The sequence below is a fragment of the Melanerpes formicivorus genome, unplaced genomic scaffold, assembly GCF_026170545.1.
Source record: "Melanerpes formicivorus ecotype bairdi unplaced genomic scaffold, bMelFor1.0.p_v2 SCAF_7, whole genome shotgun sequence".
Classification (NCBI taxonomy): Eukaryota; Metazoa; Chordata; class Aves; order Piciformes; family Picidae; genus Melanerpes; species Melanerpes formicivorus.
Window position 1 is genome coordinate 22,579,770 of NW_027142359.1, and position 15,011 is coordinate 22,594,780.

Sequence of the window (15,011 nt, forward strand, 5' to 3'; positions counted from 1 at the left end):
GAGTGTGTGGGTGTTGCTGGTCTCCACTCTGCTCTCTGGGGCTGTTTTTAATCATGGCAAAGCCAATGAGGAACCTTTTAGTAGCAGAGTCCCTTTGTCCTCATTCTGGGTGGGCTGGAGGGAGAAGAGGGAGACTGCTGGGCTGATGGACACTGAAGCATCCCACTGCATTACCTTGTGAACGGACTGGGTGATCAGGTTGCAAAAGGGATGTTTGGATAGTTTACTTTCCTCCGTGCTCTCTTTATTCTTAGTTTCCAGGGATCCTTTTTGGTTGTCATTACAGCTTGAAACTCAAGCTTTCCTTTGTGCATCATTATCCTGGTCAGGACTTAAATATCTCCTGATGCACAGCAGCATCTCCTCTTGCTTTGCTGTCACCCATACTGGAGGGATTTGTCATGGGGAAACCACCCAGGAGTGGGAGGAGAACCTGAGACTACTGTGACATGTATCTATTGTTATCTATCACAGTATTTTGGGCCATATTTTGGGGGCTTCAATCAAACACTGAAAGTTTCCTTGACTTTTTACTCACTCAGCTTTTCATCTAGATTGAGCCTTTCTGTAGAGACTGGGCACATTTCCCTCTTTCTCCTATCTCAATACAAATATAAATGGAGATGGAAATATCCCCCATATTGCTTTTTTGAAGGCTGAAGTTTGTACTGTAGAAGGTTTTTATGGAAAATGTGAGCCACCTTGAGCATCACCTTTGGTTATCTGGGTACCAAGCAAGAGGTGCAGCAGGGTACTTACTGGTCATCACCTTGGAGGTGACAGGCATGCTCAAGACATCGCTGATGACCGCATAGATGCTGATATTGTAGGCAACACCTGGCTCCAGCTCCATGATGGTGATGCTGCTCCAGTCCCCGGGCACCCGCTGCTGGAGCTGGGTGCCTCCTGGCACTGCTGGCTGGTATGAGACCACATACTCAGTGGCTGCCCCTGGGTTGTCCCATGTCAGCTCAATGGAGTCGTCGCCAATCCCTGTCACTCGCAGGTTTTCAGGAGGAGCCACTGGTGGGAAGGGCAGAGGTAAGGGTCAGGGAGTGTGTGGCTTATCCTCCCACCCAGCCATGGGGAAGGGTTTGTGGGTCTGCTGTGGGACATGGGCAGGGGCTTTGGGCTAGGGATTATGTGCTATCTGTGATTGTGTTAACTGCTGTTAAGGCTTAAGCCCAGGACAACCTGACTGCCGTTGCTCTGGCACCAAGGCTTTACCACTGGTGTAGGGATGAACTCCCTTGCTTTTTGTTCACCTGCCAAACCTTTGCTCGTGCATCTTTGTGGGCAGGAACAACAGGCAGGCAAACTGCAGAGCTTGAGCTGGTCCTATGTGACATGCTCAGCCAGGTATGAATTTCTCCCAGGCTTTGTGGTGTTTCTTCGAGGCTCTGGACACCTTGAAGCCCTGGCTTTCATATATTAAGGCTTAGCTCTCCCCATGCATGACCCCACTACCTGCCGAGCAGTCCTGCCCTTCGTAGCCTTCCTCACAGACGCAGAGGCCGTCCTGGCAGATGCCCCTGCCGGAGCAGGCATTGGGGCAGTGCAGCCAGCCGCAGTCCTCCCCGGCAAAGCCCTCCCGGCAGACGCAGGTGCCGTTGACGCAGTGTCCCTTGCCCGAGCAGTCGCGGGGGCAGCGCAGCTCGGAGCAGTCCTCGCCGGTGAAGCCTTCCTCGCAGATGCATTCGCCGTCCACGCAGAGCCCGCGGGAGCCGCAGCCGGCCGGGCAGCGCAGCTGCGAGCAGTCCTCGCCCCCGTAGTCGTTGTCGCAGATGCACTGTCCCTCCATGCAGACACCGCGGCTGGAGCAGCCCCGCGGACACAGGGGCTCGGAGCAGTTGCTGCCGGCCCAGCCCTCCATGCACACGCAGCTGCACGACTCCAGGCTGAAGTTCCCATGGCCGCTGCACTGCGGGATGTAATCCAGCTGCCCTGCAAGGATGCAGGACCAAGGGTCAGAGCCCATCAGATGGACAGGGGCAAAATGTCTGTCCTAGGTTGGCCTGTTGATAGGAGGACAAGACACAGGGCAAAAAAAGGGATGCTCATCCCCCTGGTTGAGCATGTTCAGCTCTGGGGAGTTGGTAGCTTTAGGGTTTGCAGGGGGAGAACTGGTGAAATGGGCTTATGGTGGGGTTTGGGTGGGTCTCCAGGATTTTGCCTGTCCCCTTGGAAGCACTGGCTTCCATAGCCAGTGCCATCAGCCTTGCTAGGATGAAAAGCCTCCCTTTGATTTCTCTTCAGCACTCAGTTGATCAGAACTTCCCAAGACCACTTCCTGGGGAAAAAAGCCCTTCCCTGGCTAGGCCCTCCTGCTGTCTACTCTTCACCCACTATTCCTTTTTACAGATGAGAGATCCTGGTCTGCTCTGTCTTTCCTACAAGAGGCAGGCATATACCCAAGACATCATCTTCATCCCCACCATGACGAGCTTGATTAAGATAGAGCTGCTGGCTTTGCAAAAGTATTAGGGGTTTGATCATGCTGGGGTTATGGGAAAGCAGAGAAAGCACATGGCCACCATGGCCACCACCTCTTTACCCAGCAGCCTTGCATAGGATGCTGTGTGATGAGGTGGGATGCACAGGGATGAAGACACTAGCTATTCTGGCATTGTCAGTGCTCCCGGTTTGCCCCATGACACAGACCCATTGCTTCATCTTTGCCTTAATTCCAACCAGGCTAATTTTCCCTTGTTAATTTTTACTGGTTTTTTTCCCTAATGTGAACCAAGGATGGAGAGACAGCTTGTCTGTGCTTCCTCTGACCCTTGGGTACTTCTGCACCATGAAGACCCCAAGCTGCAGGACTTCATGTCCCCCAACTAAGTTTTCCATCCTAGCTGATCTGTCTGAGCAGCTCTTGCTATGGGAGATGGGTGCAGCAGGGTGCTTCTCATCTAAACTGAGTGCTGGCAATGCTGATCTGGATCTTGTCAGATCTCAGTCTCTAGTTAAGTCATCAAAAGTGGAGAGAAGATGCCTGTGAGTGTGCTGGGAGAGCTTGGCTTCCTTGGGGAAATGCCTTGGATGGTGGGGTAGGGATCCTGATCTCCTTTGCTGTGTGGTGAATTGAAAGCAGCTCTGGTAAAAATAAGTGGAATGGCTCCAGTTTTAGCTCAGTGCATCTGCAAGCAGAGTGGAGGCTCCACCAAGCCATGAATGTTTAATGGAGCTGTCTGCCTATGTTGCAAGTAACCCAAATAGGCCCATCAGAGCTTCAAATGAATTCCTTTAAAACAGGGTTTTCCCATTGCTTTCCCCATGTGATTTTAACCCTTGCTTTGCACACACACTGGGAGCACTTATGTGGTTTCCATTTTGTCTTAATTTTTCCTCCCCAAAAGGGTTGTCAAGCCCTGGAACAGACTGCCCAGGGAAGCAGTGAATGGAGTTGTTATCCCTGGAGGGATTTAAATGCCATGTAGATCATAGAATCATAGAACTGTTTCAGTTTGAGAAGACTTTTAAGATCATCGAATCCAACCACCAACCTAACCACCACCATGGCCATTAAACTATGTCCTGAGGTATCATGTCCACATTCTTCTTGAACACCTCCAGGGATAGTGACTCCACCACTTCCCTGGACAGCCTATTCCACTGCTATTTCAATTCCAGTGTGGGGCTCTGAGCAACCTGCTGTAGCTGCAGATGTCCCTGCTGACTGTAGGAGGTTTGGAGTTGGTGACCTTTAAAGATTCCTTCCAACCTTAACCATGCTATGATTTTAACTTATGCCTGTATTTTTATCCTTGTTTGTTTGTTTGTTTGAAGTTAACTTTTCATATGCATTCTTTTCTCCCACAGAGAAAATGAAGGGGTTTACTGCTGACTCCACGGTGCTATCTTCAGCCCAGGGATGGCTTAGGAGAGCAGCAGCTGTGTCTCTCCTCCCTGTCCCACAAGCAGTGGCAGATCTCTAACAGCACTGCAGAGCCCACAGGGTTGGGATATGACCCTGCTCTCCACTTAACCAAGGGCAATTTTGGTGTAATGGGGCTTTAGCTCTGGCTATTGCAGGGTTTCCCCAGTAGGGCTTTAGGACTCAGATGACCAAATCCCTCCCAGGGCTTTTCCTGCCTTGGAGGACCTAAACCAATCTTTTCCGCTAAAGCCACAACCACACCATGGGTGACCAGAGGTTTTCCTCTGTCACCACTCTGAGTGGCATCACCAGGTTTGTGTTTATTGTTCCTGACTTTGGCTTGAGCCCTCAGTCCCCAGCAAGAGCTAACAGGATGGCATTACTACCTGTGGCTGCATTTTCTTGGCAGCAATTGGAGTTGCATTGGTCCCGGAGCATGGAGACCTCCCTCTCCAGCATCTCAATCCTGCTCAGCAGCTCCTGTAGGGATGGGAGGGAGGTGGAGCACTTGCAGGCCTGCTTGGGTAAGTTTATCTTGTGGGTGAAGGTGACCTGGCTCTCGCTGTCGGAGGTCTGCTCCGCGTACTCTGCCAGCCGGTCGTCTTCTGAACTCACCTCCTCACCCGAAGACTTGAACATGGATGAGCAGCAGCTGTCCAGGGGGATGTTGATGTTGTAGATGTGGTGGAAGACCATTGGCTGCTCTTTGATGGGTGGGCTGCAGTTGGCAAGGCCACCCTCCTCATCCACTGCTGGCCTCCCAGATGGTTCTGTTGTCACCTCCAGCCGGCACTCATAAGGCTTGAGGATGGTGCCCAGCAGAAGCAAGTTGAAGCTGATGAGCACGTTCCTCAGGACTGGGTTTTCACTGTCAGTCCCCATTTTTTTGGGAAAGGGAAGCACCTTCTACGCCAGCCTCAGTCTGCCAAGGGTGAGGAGGACCTGGAGACATGGAAGAAAAAGAGCATGGCTGGTGTTAGACCTGGAAGTGTGCTCAGTGTAGAAAGGTAAGCCCTTCTGGGCAAAACCATCCAGAGATGTGGGGCCAGCTCAACTCATGCGCAGTCCTACTGGCTTTGGTGTAGCCCATGTGTGGTGGCAGATCCTGCCCTGGCCCTTGAACAGTGGTGTTTAGGGCTAATGCATGGGTGTCAGTGATACATTCCTGTGCTCTGCCAAGCCCCAGGCACCTGGGGTTGCTAAGCTTCCTCCAGTGGCTATAGGAACTGTGGCCTTGCTGTTAAACACCATCAAAGTACACCCTGCGGGCTCCAGCTGCTTCCAGTAGAAGCTCAGAGCAGACAAATCCCTCCTGTTAAAGTGGCTTCACCCCCTGACCAACTGTGGATTGTGGCTTAACCTTTCTTTGATTTGGAACAACACAACTTCATGTTCCCATATAGATCATGAGCCCCTGGGTGGTAATCCAGCCTCTGAGGACCACATCTATCTCCAGCCTAACATCACCCAGTGCTGGCTCAGTTAGGCTGAGTGGATTCACCCCCATTACTCCTGTTGGGACTGTTTGATGACCAGTACTTAACTGCAGCTGATTTTCCCTGAGGAATCACTGCCAGGTCCATCATGGACAGTGCTAATGGGCAGGTGATGCTGTGTCATTGCACCCAAAGATGTCATCTACCTTGTGTTGTTGCAGGAGGTAGTTTATATGCAGGCTAAGTGGGATTGCTAGAGAGTGGCTGCTCAGAGGGCATGTTGTGCCATGGGTAGAGGCTCTCAGCTGATCCCTGGCACTGCTGCAGTGTCAGGATGACTACTTAAAGATTTCCAGCTAATATCTTCAAATATTCAGCTGGGTCTCTTGCAGCATTTAGGAGGGAATGTAAATCACTCTGTTTGTGGTTCCTCGTCTGTATTTGGATTGTAGGACCTGGGCTGATCAATGATGGGAATGTGCTTTATGGTTCTTTCTGCACCAGTGGAACAAAAGATCATAGAATCATAGAATGGTTTGGGTTGGAAGGGACCTTAAAGATCACCTAGTTTCAACCCCCCTGCCATGGGCAGGGACACCTCCCACTAGACCAGGTTGTCTCATCCAGGGATGAGGTGTCCACAACTTCTCTGGGCATCCTGTTCCAATGTTCCACCACTGTCATAGTAAAGAACTTCTTCATAACGTCCAGTCTAAATCTACCCTGCTCTGGTTTCAAAACATTGCCCCTGTTGCCTAAGATGCAGCAGAACATGGTCAGCAGGTTCTTTACAATGCTGGTAAAAAGGTTCAAACAGCTGAGAAACCTCCTTACTGCATCACCAGAAACTTTACCAAAGCTCCAAGAAGCGGTAAAGCTTCTTGTGAGAAGGCACCTGGGACTTCTTTGGTAGGCTCTTTTATTTTACTGGGTTTTAGGAAAAGCAAGAAAAATGGAAATAACTACATGCAAGGGGGGTCCCTTCCTCCCCCCTGACTCCTGTGGTGTCTTTAGCTATGCCTGCAGAAGACAGTAGGAATAAGGGCACCAGAGATGGCAACGGAAGGGAGAGGGTTGGGATCAATGCTTCATACATGTCAGTTTGGGTCTGCACTCTCAGAACCCAGTCCCCTTAAATCTTCCTCTGCCTTCTGAGCTCTCCAGCAGCTCTTGGGTGGCCCTGGCTGACCCAAGGAGAGACTTCTTGTCCCTGTGCAATGGGGCAGCTGTGACAGGGGAAGGCACAGGGTCTCATTAGTGCTGGCTGCCTTTGATTGACTGGCTGGCACTGGAGACTAACTACCTGCTCCTTGGCTTCTTCTCTGCCTTTTTTTGTGTCTGCTCAGGGTGGAAGCAACTGTGGCTGTGAGCCAGCTGCGCCGAGTGGGGCCAGAGCTTCAAAGTGAGGCTCATTGCAGGAGCAGCTTAGACGTGGGGAAATGAAATCCTCCCCCTCCTCTGCTCTTCAGATCCAGCCTGGCTCGATATTGACACCAAAGCCTGTTTCTGAGCACAGCTGGAGGTGAGGAAGGGAGGGAGAAGGGCTCATGCAGGGATGAGGGAGCAGGAGATTGGTTGGTGGATAAAGCAGGTTGAACATGGGGGAGGTTGCTCACTAACGACAGCATGTGAGTTGGGCAGTAAACGACTCTAACCCAGAGACCAAAAGCCATTCATTTGCTGGTAGAAACCATCAGGCTCATTGATCAGAATCTCTTTATCAGTGTATTCATCACTGTGGATGTAGTGGGATGTTACCCATGTTGCCTTTCTCAGTGACACAGCATGGCACCCGCTTCCAGCCATGCTCATGCTCTACCTTGGGCAGAGGGTGATGCTATGGGACTAGGACATCCTTGTGATGTCATAGAATCATTTCAGTTGGAAAAGACCTCTAAGATCATTGAGCCCAACCTAAGACCTCCATGGCCTTTATCCATGTCCTGAAGTGCCCTGTTCACCTGTCTCTTGAGCACCTCCAGGGACGGTGACTCCACTGCCGCCCTGGACAGTATGTTCCAATGCCTGACCAGAGAATCACAGAATGATAAGGGTTGGAAGGGACCTCTGGAGGTCATCATCATTTACAGCCTCAAGTTGTGCCAAGAGAGGTTCAGGTTGGATGTCAGGAAAAATTTCTTCACCAAAAGGGTTATTAGGCATTGGAACAGGCTGCCCAGGGAGGTGATGGAGTCACCATTCCTGGAGGTTCTTAAAAGATGTGTGGCTGTGGCGGTGAGGGAGGCAGTTTAATGGTAGTGGCTTAGCAGTAGCCATGGGTGTGGTTGGATTTGGTGATCTCAAAGGTCTCTTCCAAGCTCAACAGTTCTGTGATTCTGTGCTCTACTCTGTTGCTATACCTGTGGTGTGTTGATTCTGGAGCCTGCTGGTCTCAACATGTACAGGCTGACAGACAAGCTGTGGAGAGGTGACCGTGGCTGCAGGTGGGCCAGAATGGCCTCGAGCCACAGAACCAGTAGCTATTTGTGGAGAGCTTTGCACATGCTCTACTTCACTTTCCCACAGCCTACCAATCCTCCAACCCACTGCTTTGTCTTATTGTAACAGGAGGCTTTTTTTCCCCAGCTGCTTTTCCCATCCACTTCAGCAGTACAGCATTTTGTTATCTTCACACTCCCATCCTTTCTCACATGGTTCTGAGGTCCAACAAGGCATCCCATCACTTATCACCCCCCAGGCTCCCACATAGACATGAAGGCCAGCTAAACATTCCCTTAACTACTCCCTTAAGTTCCCACACTAGCCCAACCCCCAGCCAGAGCAGGTTCACATAGAGCTGGTTGCACAGGATGGCATTCAGGTGGGCTTTGAATAACTCTAGAGGTGGAAACTCCACCAAGTCATCCTGGTTTGGGCCATCCCCAGCTCAAACCAGGCTGAATCCATGGGGTCCTGCAGGGCAGGAGGATGCTCACAAAACTACAGAATGGTAGGGGCTGGAAGGGGCCTTTGGAAATCATCTAGTCCAACCTCCCTGCTGCTAAAACAGATTCACTTGCTTTTTAGTGTCCTGCAACCCACAGCAGATGGTTTGAGCAATAAATCCCTATTAACCCTTGACTTCTTCCTGGAATCTTGGGCTGACAACTCTGAAGCCCTGCCAAATTTGTGGATGCATTCCCAGGTTCTGTCAATCTCTATTCCCTCTCTGGTCTTGCTTTGTCTCCTACCCCTTCTGTTAATGATTTGAGTTTCCCTAAAGCACCCCATCACCATGAGCTCAGCCGGGGTGGGCTGCTCAGGGGTTTGGCTTACAGAGCTCTGGGGCTGCATGAATGGTCTTACAGTTTGAGGCTTGTCTACTGGGGAGGAGAAGTTCCATTAACATTCCTGCTTCAGATTCTTTGTCCTCCTGTTCTCCTAGCACTTCCCAGCCCAGTTAGCAATACTCATGGATAACAATTAATCCATTGAGTGAGCAAACAGATCCAGGGCTATCTAGTTTTGTTTTCTCTGTGCATGAGGAAAAAGAAGCAAATTTCCACAGTTATTCCACACAGAAATTAGTTGCATTAAGGAAAGTTTAATTCTGATAAACCTCCAAGCTGGTGGCATATTCTGGTGGCTTCAGTCCCTCCATCCCAAAGTGGCACTGGAAGGCCTCCCAGCTGGGGCAGTGAAGGCAGCTGCACTTTCAGCTTTGAGCTTGAAGAGGTTTTCTTCACTCTCCACTAGGCTGGGGTCAGTTCCCCTCCATCCACTCACACATAGGGCAGGAACCTTGATCTCCACTTGCCTTTGGCATTGCACAACCTTGCTGCTTTATTTCACCAGAGCTGTTTCTTCTGGTTTGCTTTGCCTATTGGTTTTCGTTTGTTTCTGTCTTTTTTATCTTTCCCACCTCCAGGTCCCCAGAAACATGGATGTTTGAATTAAAGTTCAAATTAAAGAGTTATTAAAGTTAATTATGAAGCTTGGCAGCCACTGAGCTCTCTGCTCCAAAGCATTGCAGCTTTGGGGAGCTGTGAAGGAATCAATCTGCTGCAATCCGATGTGGTGCTCAATAACAAAATACACACAACATCAAACTGAGGGAAATATTTGAAGGCTTTTGCCAAACATATCCCAGAGCAAAGCCTACTCTTTCCTTCCCAAAGGGCCTCTTTCCATCCAGGATTTGTGTCTTATGGGGCAGCAAAGGAAGAAATAGAAAAAACCTTATTAAATCCAGAACGCATCCACCCTAATTATACATTTCCAGCTATTTTTACATTTTGCTGATGGGCTCTATCTGTGTGAGAGCTTGGTGCTGGGAATGCAAAAGGCACCCCATGTGTGGTGATGCTGAGAGCAGCTGCACCAAGAAAGTCATTAATGGTGTGGCAGCAGTTTTTGGGGGGGTAGCATCACCCAGAAATGCAGTGCTGTGTCCTCCAGCAGCCTCTGCAGTCCCTGTTTTATGGCTTTGCAATATGAATGTGGCAGCAAATGCCATCCAGGGGCTGCTGCAGGATGGGAGCAGGGACATCAGATCTTCACACCATGGATAAATATTTGAGATAATATTTATCATAGAATCACAAACTTGTTTGAGTTGGAAAAGACCTTTAAGATCGTCGAGTCTAATCACTCTCTGACTCCACCAAGGCTGGTTCTAAACCATGTCCCTCAGCACAACATCTGTGCAGCTTTTAAACACCTCCAGGGATGGGGATTCAACCACCTCCCTTGGGAGAGGCATGATCCCATATTTGGATAGTCCAACAATATTTTCATGTCAGCTTTGGTGAATTGCTGTGGTTAAACAAAAACCTCTGTTACTGCATGGTAAGATGCTGGGAAAAAAGCGAAGTGTTTGTTTCTCTGGTGAGATACTGTGTATTGAACGTGTTTTTGATGTCACTAAAGACGTGAAAATGAAATGAATGTTGTGTTTTGGGCAAGAACCTTTTTGATCTGCCCAGAGCATGTGGAAATATGTGTGTAAAAATACATATTTATATGCATTTACATTTATATGCATCAATAGGTATAAGCTGGGAAATTTCTTTTCTGTGAGGCTGCCCAGAGAGTTTGTGGAGTCTCCTTCTCTAGAGAATTTCAGGACCCATCTGGATGCATTCCTGTGTGGCCTACCCTTAGTCATCCTGCTTTGGCAGGGGAGTTGGATTCTAGAGGTCCCTTCCAATCCCAAACACTCTATGATTTACTCCATTCTCTTTTCCCAGACAGTGGACAAACCACAAACCCTGCTTTTGGGTACAGATGGTGAACTGGAAAATTGGACCTCATTGAGTTCAGACCAGTGCTCATCTTTCTTGCCCGCCAACAAATCATTAAGAAACAGAGTTTGCTGCCTGCTTCCTCACCACAGCAGGAGCAGGTGGATATTAGCTAACAGTCAGTGGTCCCCAAGCCGTGTTGGGGCTGGCTGGTTGGAGCGGTGATGTGTTCCCTGACAAAGCTGTGCTGGCAGGAGCCCCACTGCTGCAATGGATTTGTTCCCAGCTGCTGCTAATGGTGAGAGCGAGCCCGGGGCATGGTGGTGTGTGAAGCAGGTGAGAACCCTCCAAGTGTATTATTTGGGTTTTGCACCAGAAAAACTGTGCTGAAGGTTTTCCATAAGCCAAGAAAATAATCTTCCTGTATATATTCAAGCACTTAGTGCACATAGTGTCTGCTCCATGCTATGGTGAGATGCAGCCTGCACAGCTTTCTTCCTGCTTACCAGGCTTGTAGGGAAGGGATTTTGGCTCTCTGGTGTCCCTGGTTGGCTTCCTAGCCATACACTTTTCATTCCAAGCTGACCACAAAGCTGAGGAATTGAGGTGTAGTGAAAGCTCTGAAGCCTGACTGGCTTTTTTTTAGAGCCTCCCAGAAGGTGCTGCAGTGCCTGTTGCTTTAGAGCCACCTATGGCTCCCATGCATTAACATCATTATTGATTCCATGTTGAAATCACCCTTGCGTGCTATGGTCTTCAAGCCATGGCAGATAAGGACATGTGCACAGAAAAGTGGAAGAGGATAAACCGAGGTTAGATATAAGGGAGAAGCTCTTCTCTGAGAGGGTGGTGAGACACAGGAATGGGTTGCCCAAGGGATGCTCCATCCCTGGAAACATTTCAGGTCAGCTTGGATGGGGCTTTGAGAAACCTAATCTAATTGAAAATGTTACTCCTCATGGCAGGGTAGGCTGGAACTGGATGACCTTTAAAGATCAATTCCAACCCAAAGCGTTCTGTGATTCTATGGAAGTGTACACCTTGCTTTGATTCTTGCTCTGGTGAGAAACTCTTGTGATTTACCCATCTCCCTGGAAAGCACTCGCTTTGCATCAGCCACTAACTGAGAAATAGTGGAAATAATTGGGTCAGCTCCTCAGCAGCTCGAAACTGCAGCAGATTTGGTATCATGAGGGTGATTTGCACCACTAAGACCCTCCTGGGCAGATGTAGAGATGCAGCATGTCCTGCAGGCCTGATTTCCTCCTGCAGCTTTCGGGGGGAGGAGGAACATTGGCTTCTAGTTATTTCAAACCTACTGATGTGTAATCTGGCTGCTTAGAAAGGCTTTTATTGCCTTAGTTCCCCAGGCTTCAATGGCTTCCCCAGGCTTCAATGTAGGTCCCTGCTACATGCAATCAGAGTTGTCTCCCAGAGCAACTGCTCCTGCACCCTCTGCCTAATTGCAATCTTTGTCTCTTCTCTAAACACAGCCTGTCACAGGCTTTTGGGGGAATCAGAGGAGATGGAAAGTTTAGAGGAGTGAAGCATTACATTTGCTGTAATGTGGCTGAGTTGAAGGCCAGGGGAGCAGCTGAGGGACCTGGGTTTAGGCTGGAGAAGAGGATGCTGAGGGGATGCCTCATTGCTCTCTACAACTACCTGAAAGGTGAGTGAGATGAGTGTTGGTCTCTTCTCCTTAGTATCAGGTGATAGGCTGAAAGGAAACAACTTCAAATTGCACCAGGGGAAGCTTAGGTTGAATGCCAGGAGTGGTCAGGCATTGGAACAGGCTGCCCAGGAAGGTGGTGGAGTCACTGTCTCTGGAGGGGTTAAAAAAATCTGTAGACATGACACTTGGGGACAAGCTTTAATAGCCATGGTGGTGTTAGGTTGACAGTTGTAGTCGATGATCTTAGAGGCCTCTTCCAACCAAAACAATTCTATGGTTCTATGACCTATGAAGACCAACACTAACACATGCACCACACCGGAGAAACCCAAGGGACTCATTCTGTGCCACCACCAAGCAGCCATTAGAGGGAGAGCAATTTTCACCCAGCTGACTAATTACATCTTTAAGGATGAAGTACTTTGATGTTCTCCCCAGTGTTCCCTGACTAAATATGGAGGAAGAAATCTATAGTTCCCCCAACTGCCTGCAAATGCTGCCAGCTTAATAACTCCTGCATGCCTCTGTGGCTGCAGCCCACGTTATATCTTACTTTCATTACATATTCTTTCATTGAATTGCCATGGCATATGTCAATAGCCTCCCTGAGCTCCCACTGGAGAGCAGGCTGCAGCTCAGAACAAAGGTTTCAGGGGGAATCTCCTTTCATTTTCACATTAACAGGTGAAGTGCAAATGCAGATGAAATCAATCTGAGCGCTGAGGTTGATAAGACTGAAGGAGATGATGTCATCCGGAGGGACATGGACAGGCCAGAGAGGTGGGCTGAAGACAGTCTCATGAGGTTCAATAAGGCAAAGAGCAAGGTACTGTACCTAGGTCAGGACAGGCTGGGGGATGATGGAATTGAGAGCAGCCCTGCAGAAAAGGGCTTGGGGTACTAGAGGATGAAAAGCTGGGCAAGAGCCAACAATGTGCATTTGCAGCCTAGAAGGCAAATCACATCATGGGCTGCATCAACAGAAGTGTGGCCAGCAGGTCAGGAGAGGTGAGTCTGCCACTCTGCTCTGCTCTGGTGAGATGAGACATCACTTGGAGTACTGTGCCCAGCTCTGGGACCCCCAGCACAAGAGAGACATAGACCTGCTGGAGTGGGTCCAGAGGAGGGCCACAAAGGTGATCAGAGGGCTGGAGCACTTCTTCTGTGAAGACAGACTGAGAGAATTGGGGCTGTTCTGCCTGGAGAGGAGAAGGCTCTGGGGAGACCTTATAGCTGGAAACTGCCTGGCAGAAAAGGATCTGGGGGGTTGGTTGACAGCTGTTTGAACTTGAGCCAGCATGTGGCCAAGGAGGTCAACAGCATCCTGGCCTTGATCACCAGTAGTGTGACTAGCAGGACCAGGACAGTGATTGTCCCCCTGTACTCAGCACTTCTGAGGCTGCTCAAATACTGGATTCAGTCTTGAGCCCCTCACTACAAGGACATTGAAGTGATGAAGCAGGTCCAGAGAAGGGCAACAAAGCTGGTGAAGGGTCTACCAAACAAGTCTTGTGAAGAACAGCTGAGGGAACTGGGGTGGTTTAGCTTGGGGAAATGGAGACTGAGGGGAGACTGTCTCACTCTGTTCCATTCCCTGAAAGGATGTTGGAATATGTTATGTTGGTCTCTTCTTCCAAGGAATGAACAATAAGACAAGTGGAAATGTCCTCTCATTGGGCCAGGGCAGGTTTGTACATTAGAAATAATTTCTGCCCTAAAAAGATTGTGAAGCCCTGGAACAGGCTGCCCAGGGTTGTGGTGGAGTCCCCATCCCTGTAGGGATTTAAAGGCCTTGTAGAAGTAATGCTGAGTGAGATGGTTTTGTGGTGTCTCGGCAGTGCTGTGCTAAGGGTTGGACTTGATCTTGAAAGTCTTTTCAAACCAAAATGATTCTGTGATTCTACATGTGACACCTTGGCAAGTGGTGCCTCATCCCCCAACTCCTAATGGGAACTGCTGACAGAGCTCTTGTATACCTACTTCTGTGTCTGGACGTGTGATCTGAGTGTTGGCAGGTGAGCAGTTGTTAGCCTGGCCCTTCGAGGGCTAAGATCTGTTTGTGATGGCCTCAGCTTCCCTGCTTCTGGGTCAACCCTATCCCTTGGGACTCCCTACCCAAGAAAAATCATCATGTCCCACACTTCACAGTCAGTTGTGAAATAAATCTCCCCTCAGGGGTTCTGTGTGCTGCAGAAGGCTTTGTTTCATCCTTACGCAGCATCTCCAGGAGTTAAAGCAGTTTTACCAGGGAGGACCTGGGGGCAGAGGCTGGGAAGGCTCCCACTGCTCTTCTGCATCACCATTTGCCCATAACGATGGTCCTGGGAGCTTCTAGAGGTCGTCACTCTGGCCCCATGCCTGAGAAGAGATTTTGGGCCAGGGCCAGGCGTTCCTGAGAAGCTACCCTTCAGAGCTAAAGCTGGACACGGCATTGCTGAGCCCTTCAGCAGCCACTCTGCCTGTCCCAGCAGCTCCCAGAGCTCTGCTGGAGATGCTTGGAAGCCATAAAGGAGGAATTAACTGTAATTATGGAGCATCGCAGGGCATAAACACCCTCCAAATCCTCTTTAATTATGTGGTAGCACTTAATTACATGGCAACTGGAATGTAAGCATAAAAATAAATATGATTTTGGTTTTATCTTCAGCAGGGGTACCGGTAATTAATTTTGGAGGGGAACGTAGGACCCAGCTGAACATGAGCATGGTGTGCAATCTGCACACACAGTGTTGCAGAGGTGCTGCCACCCAGGACAGTCAAACCTCCTTTCTTCTCCTTCTCCAACAGCCATGGCTTTGCCACCCCTTCACACTCCCACCTCAGCAGTGTCCCTCCTCCTG

At 49.6% G+C, this 15,011-nt stretch overlaps 1 protein-coding gene across 1 annotated transcript in view; it reads right to left on the minus strand.

Moving 5' to 3' along the window:
* TNR (tenascin R) overlaps positions 1-15,011 on the minus strand; it is a 90,819-nt gene that overhangs the window by 33,639 nt on the left and 42,169 nt on the right. The window contains exons 2-4 of the mRNA XM_068141375.1: positions 4,267-4,822; positions 1,468-1,944; positions 760-1,023 (exon numbers count right to left, since the gene is read on the minus strand). Of these exons, the coding sequence (XP_067997476.1) occupies positions 760-1,023; positions 1,468-1,944; positions 4,267-4,762 (1,237 nt within the window). The 5' untranslated portion in view covers positions 4,763-4,822. The remainder of the gene's footprint in view (positions 1-759; positions 1,024-1,467; positions 1,945-4,266; positions 4,823-15,011) is intronic.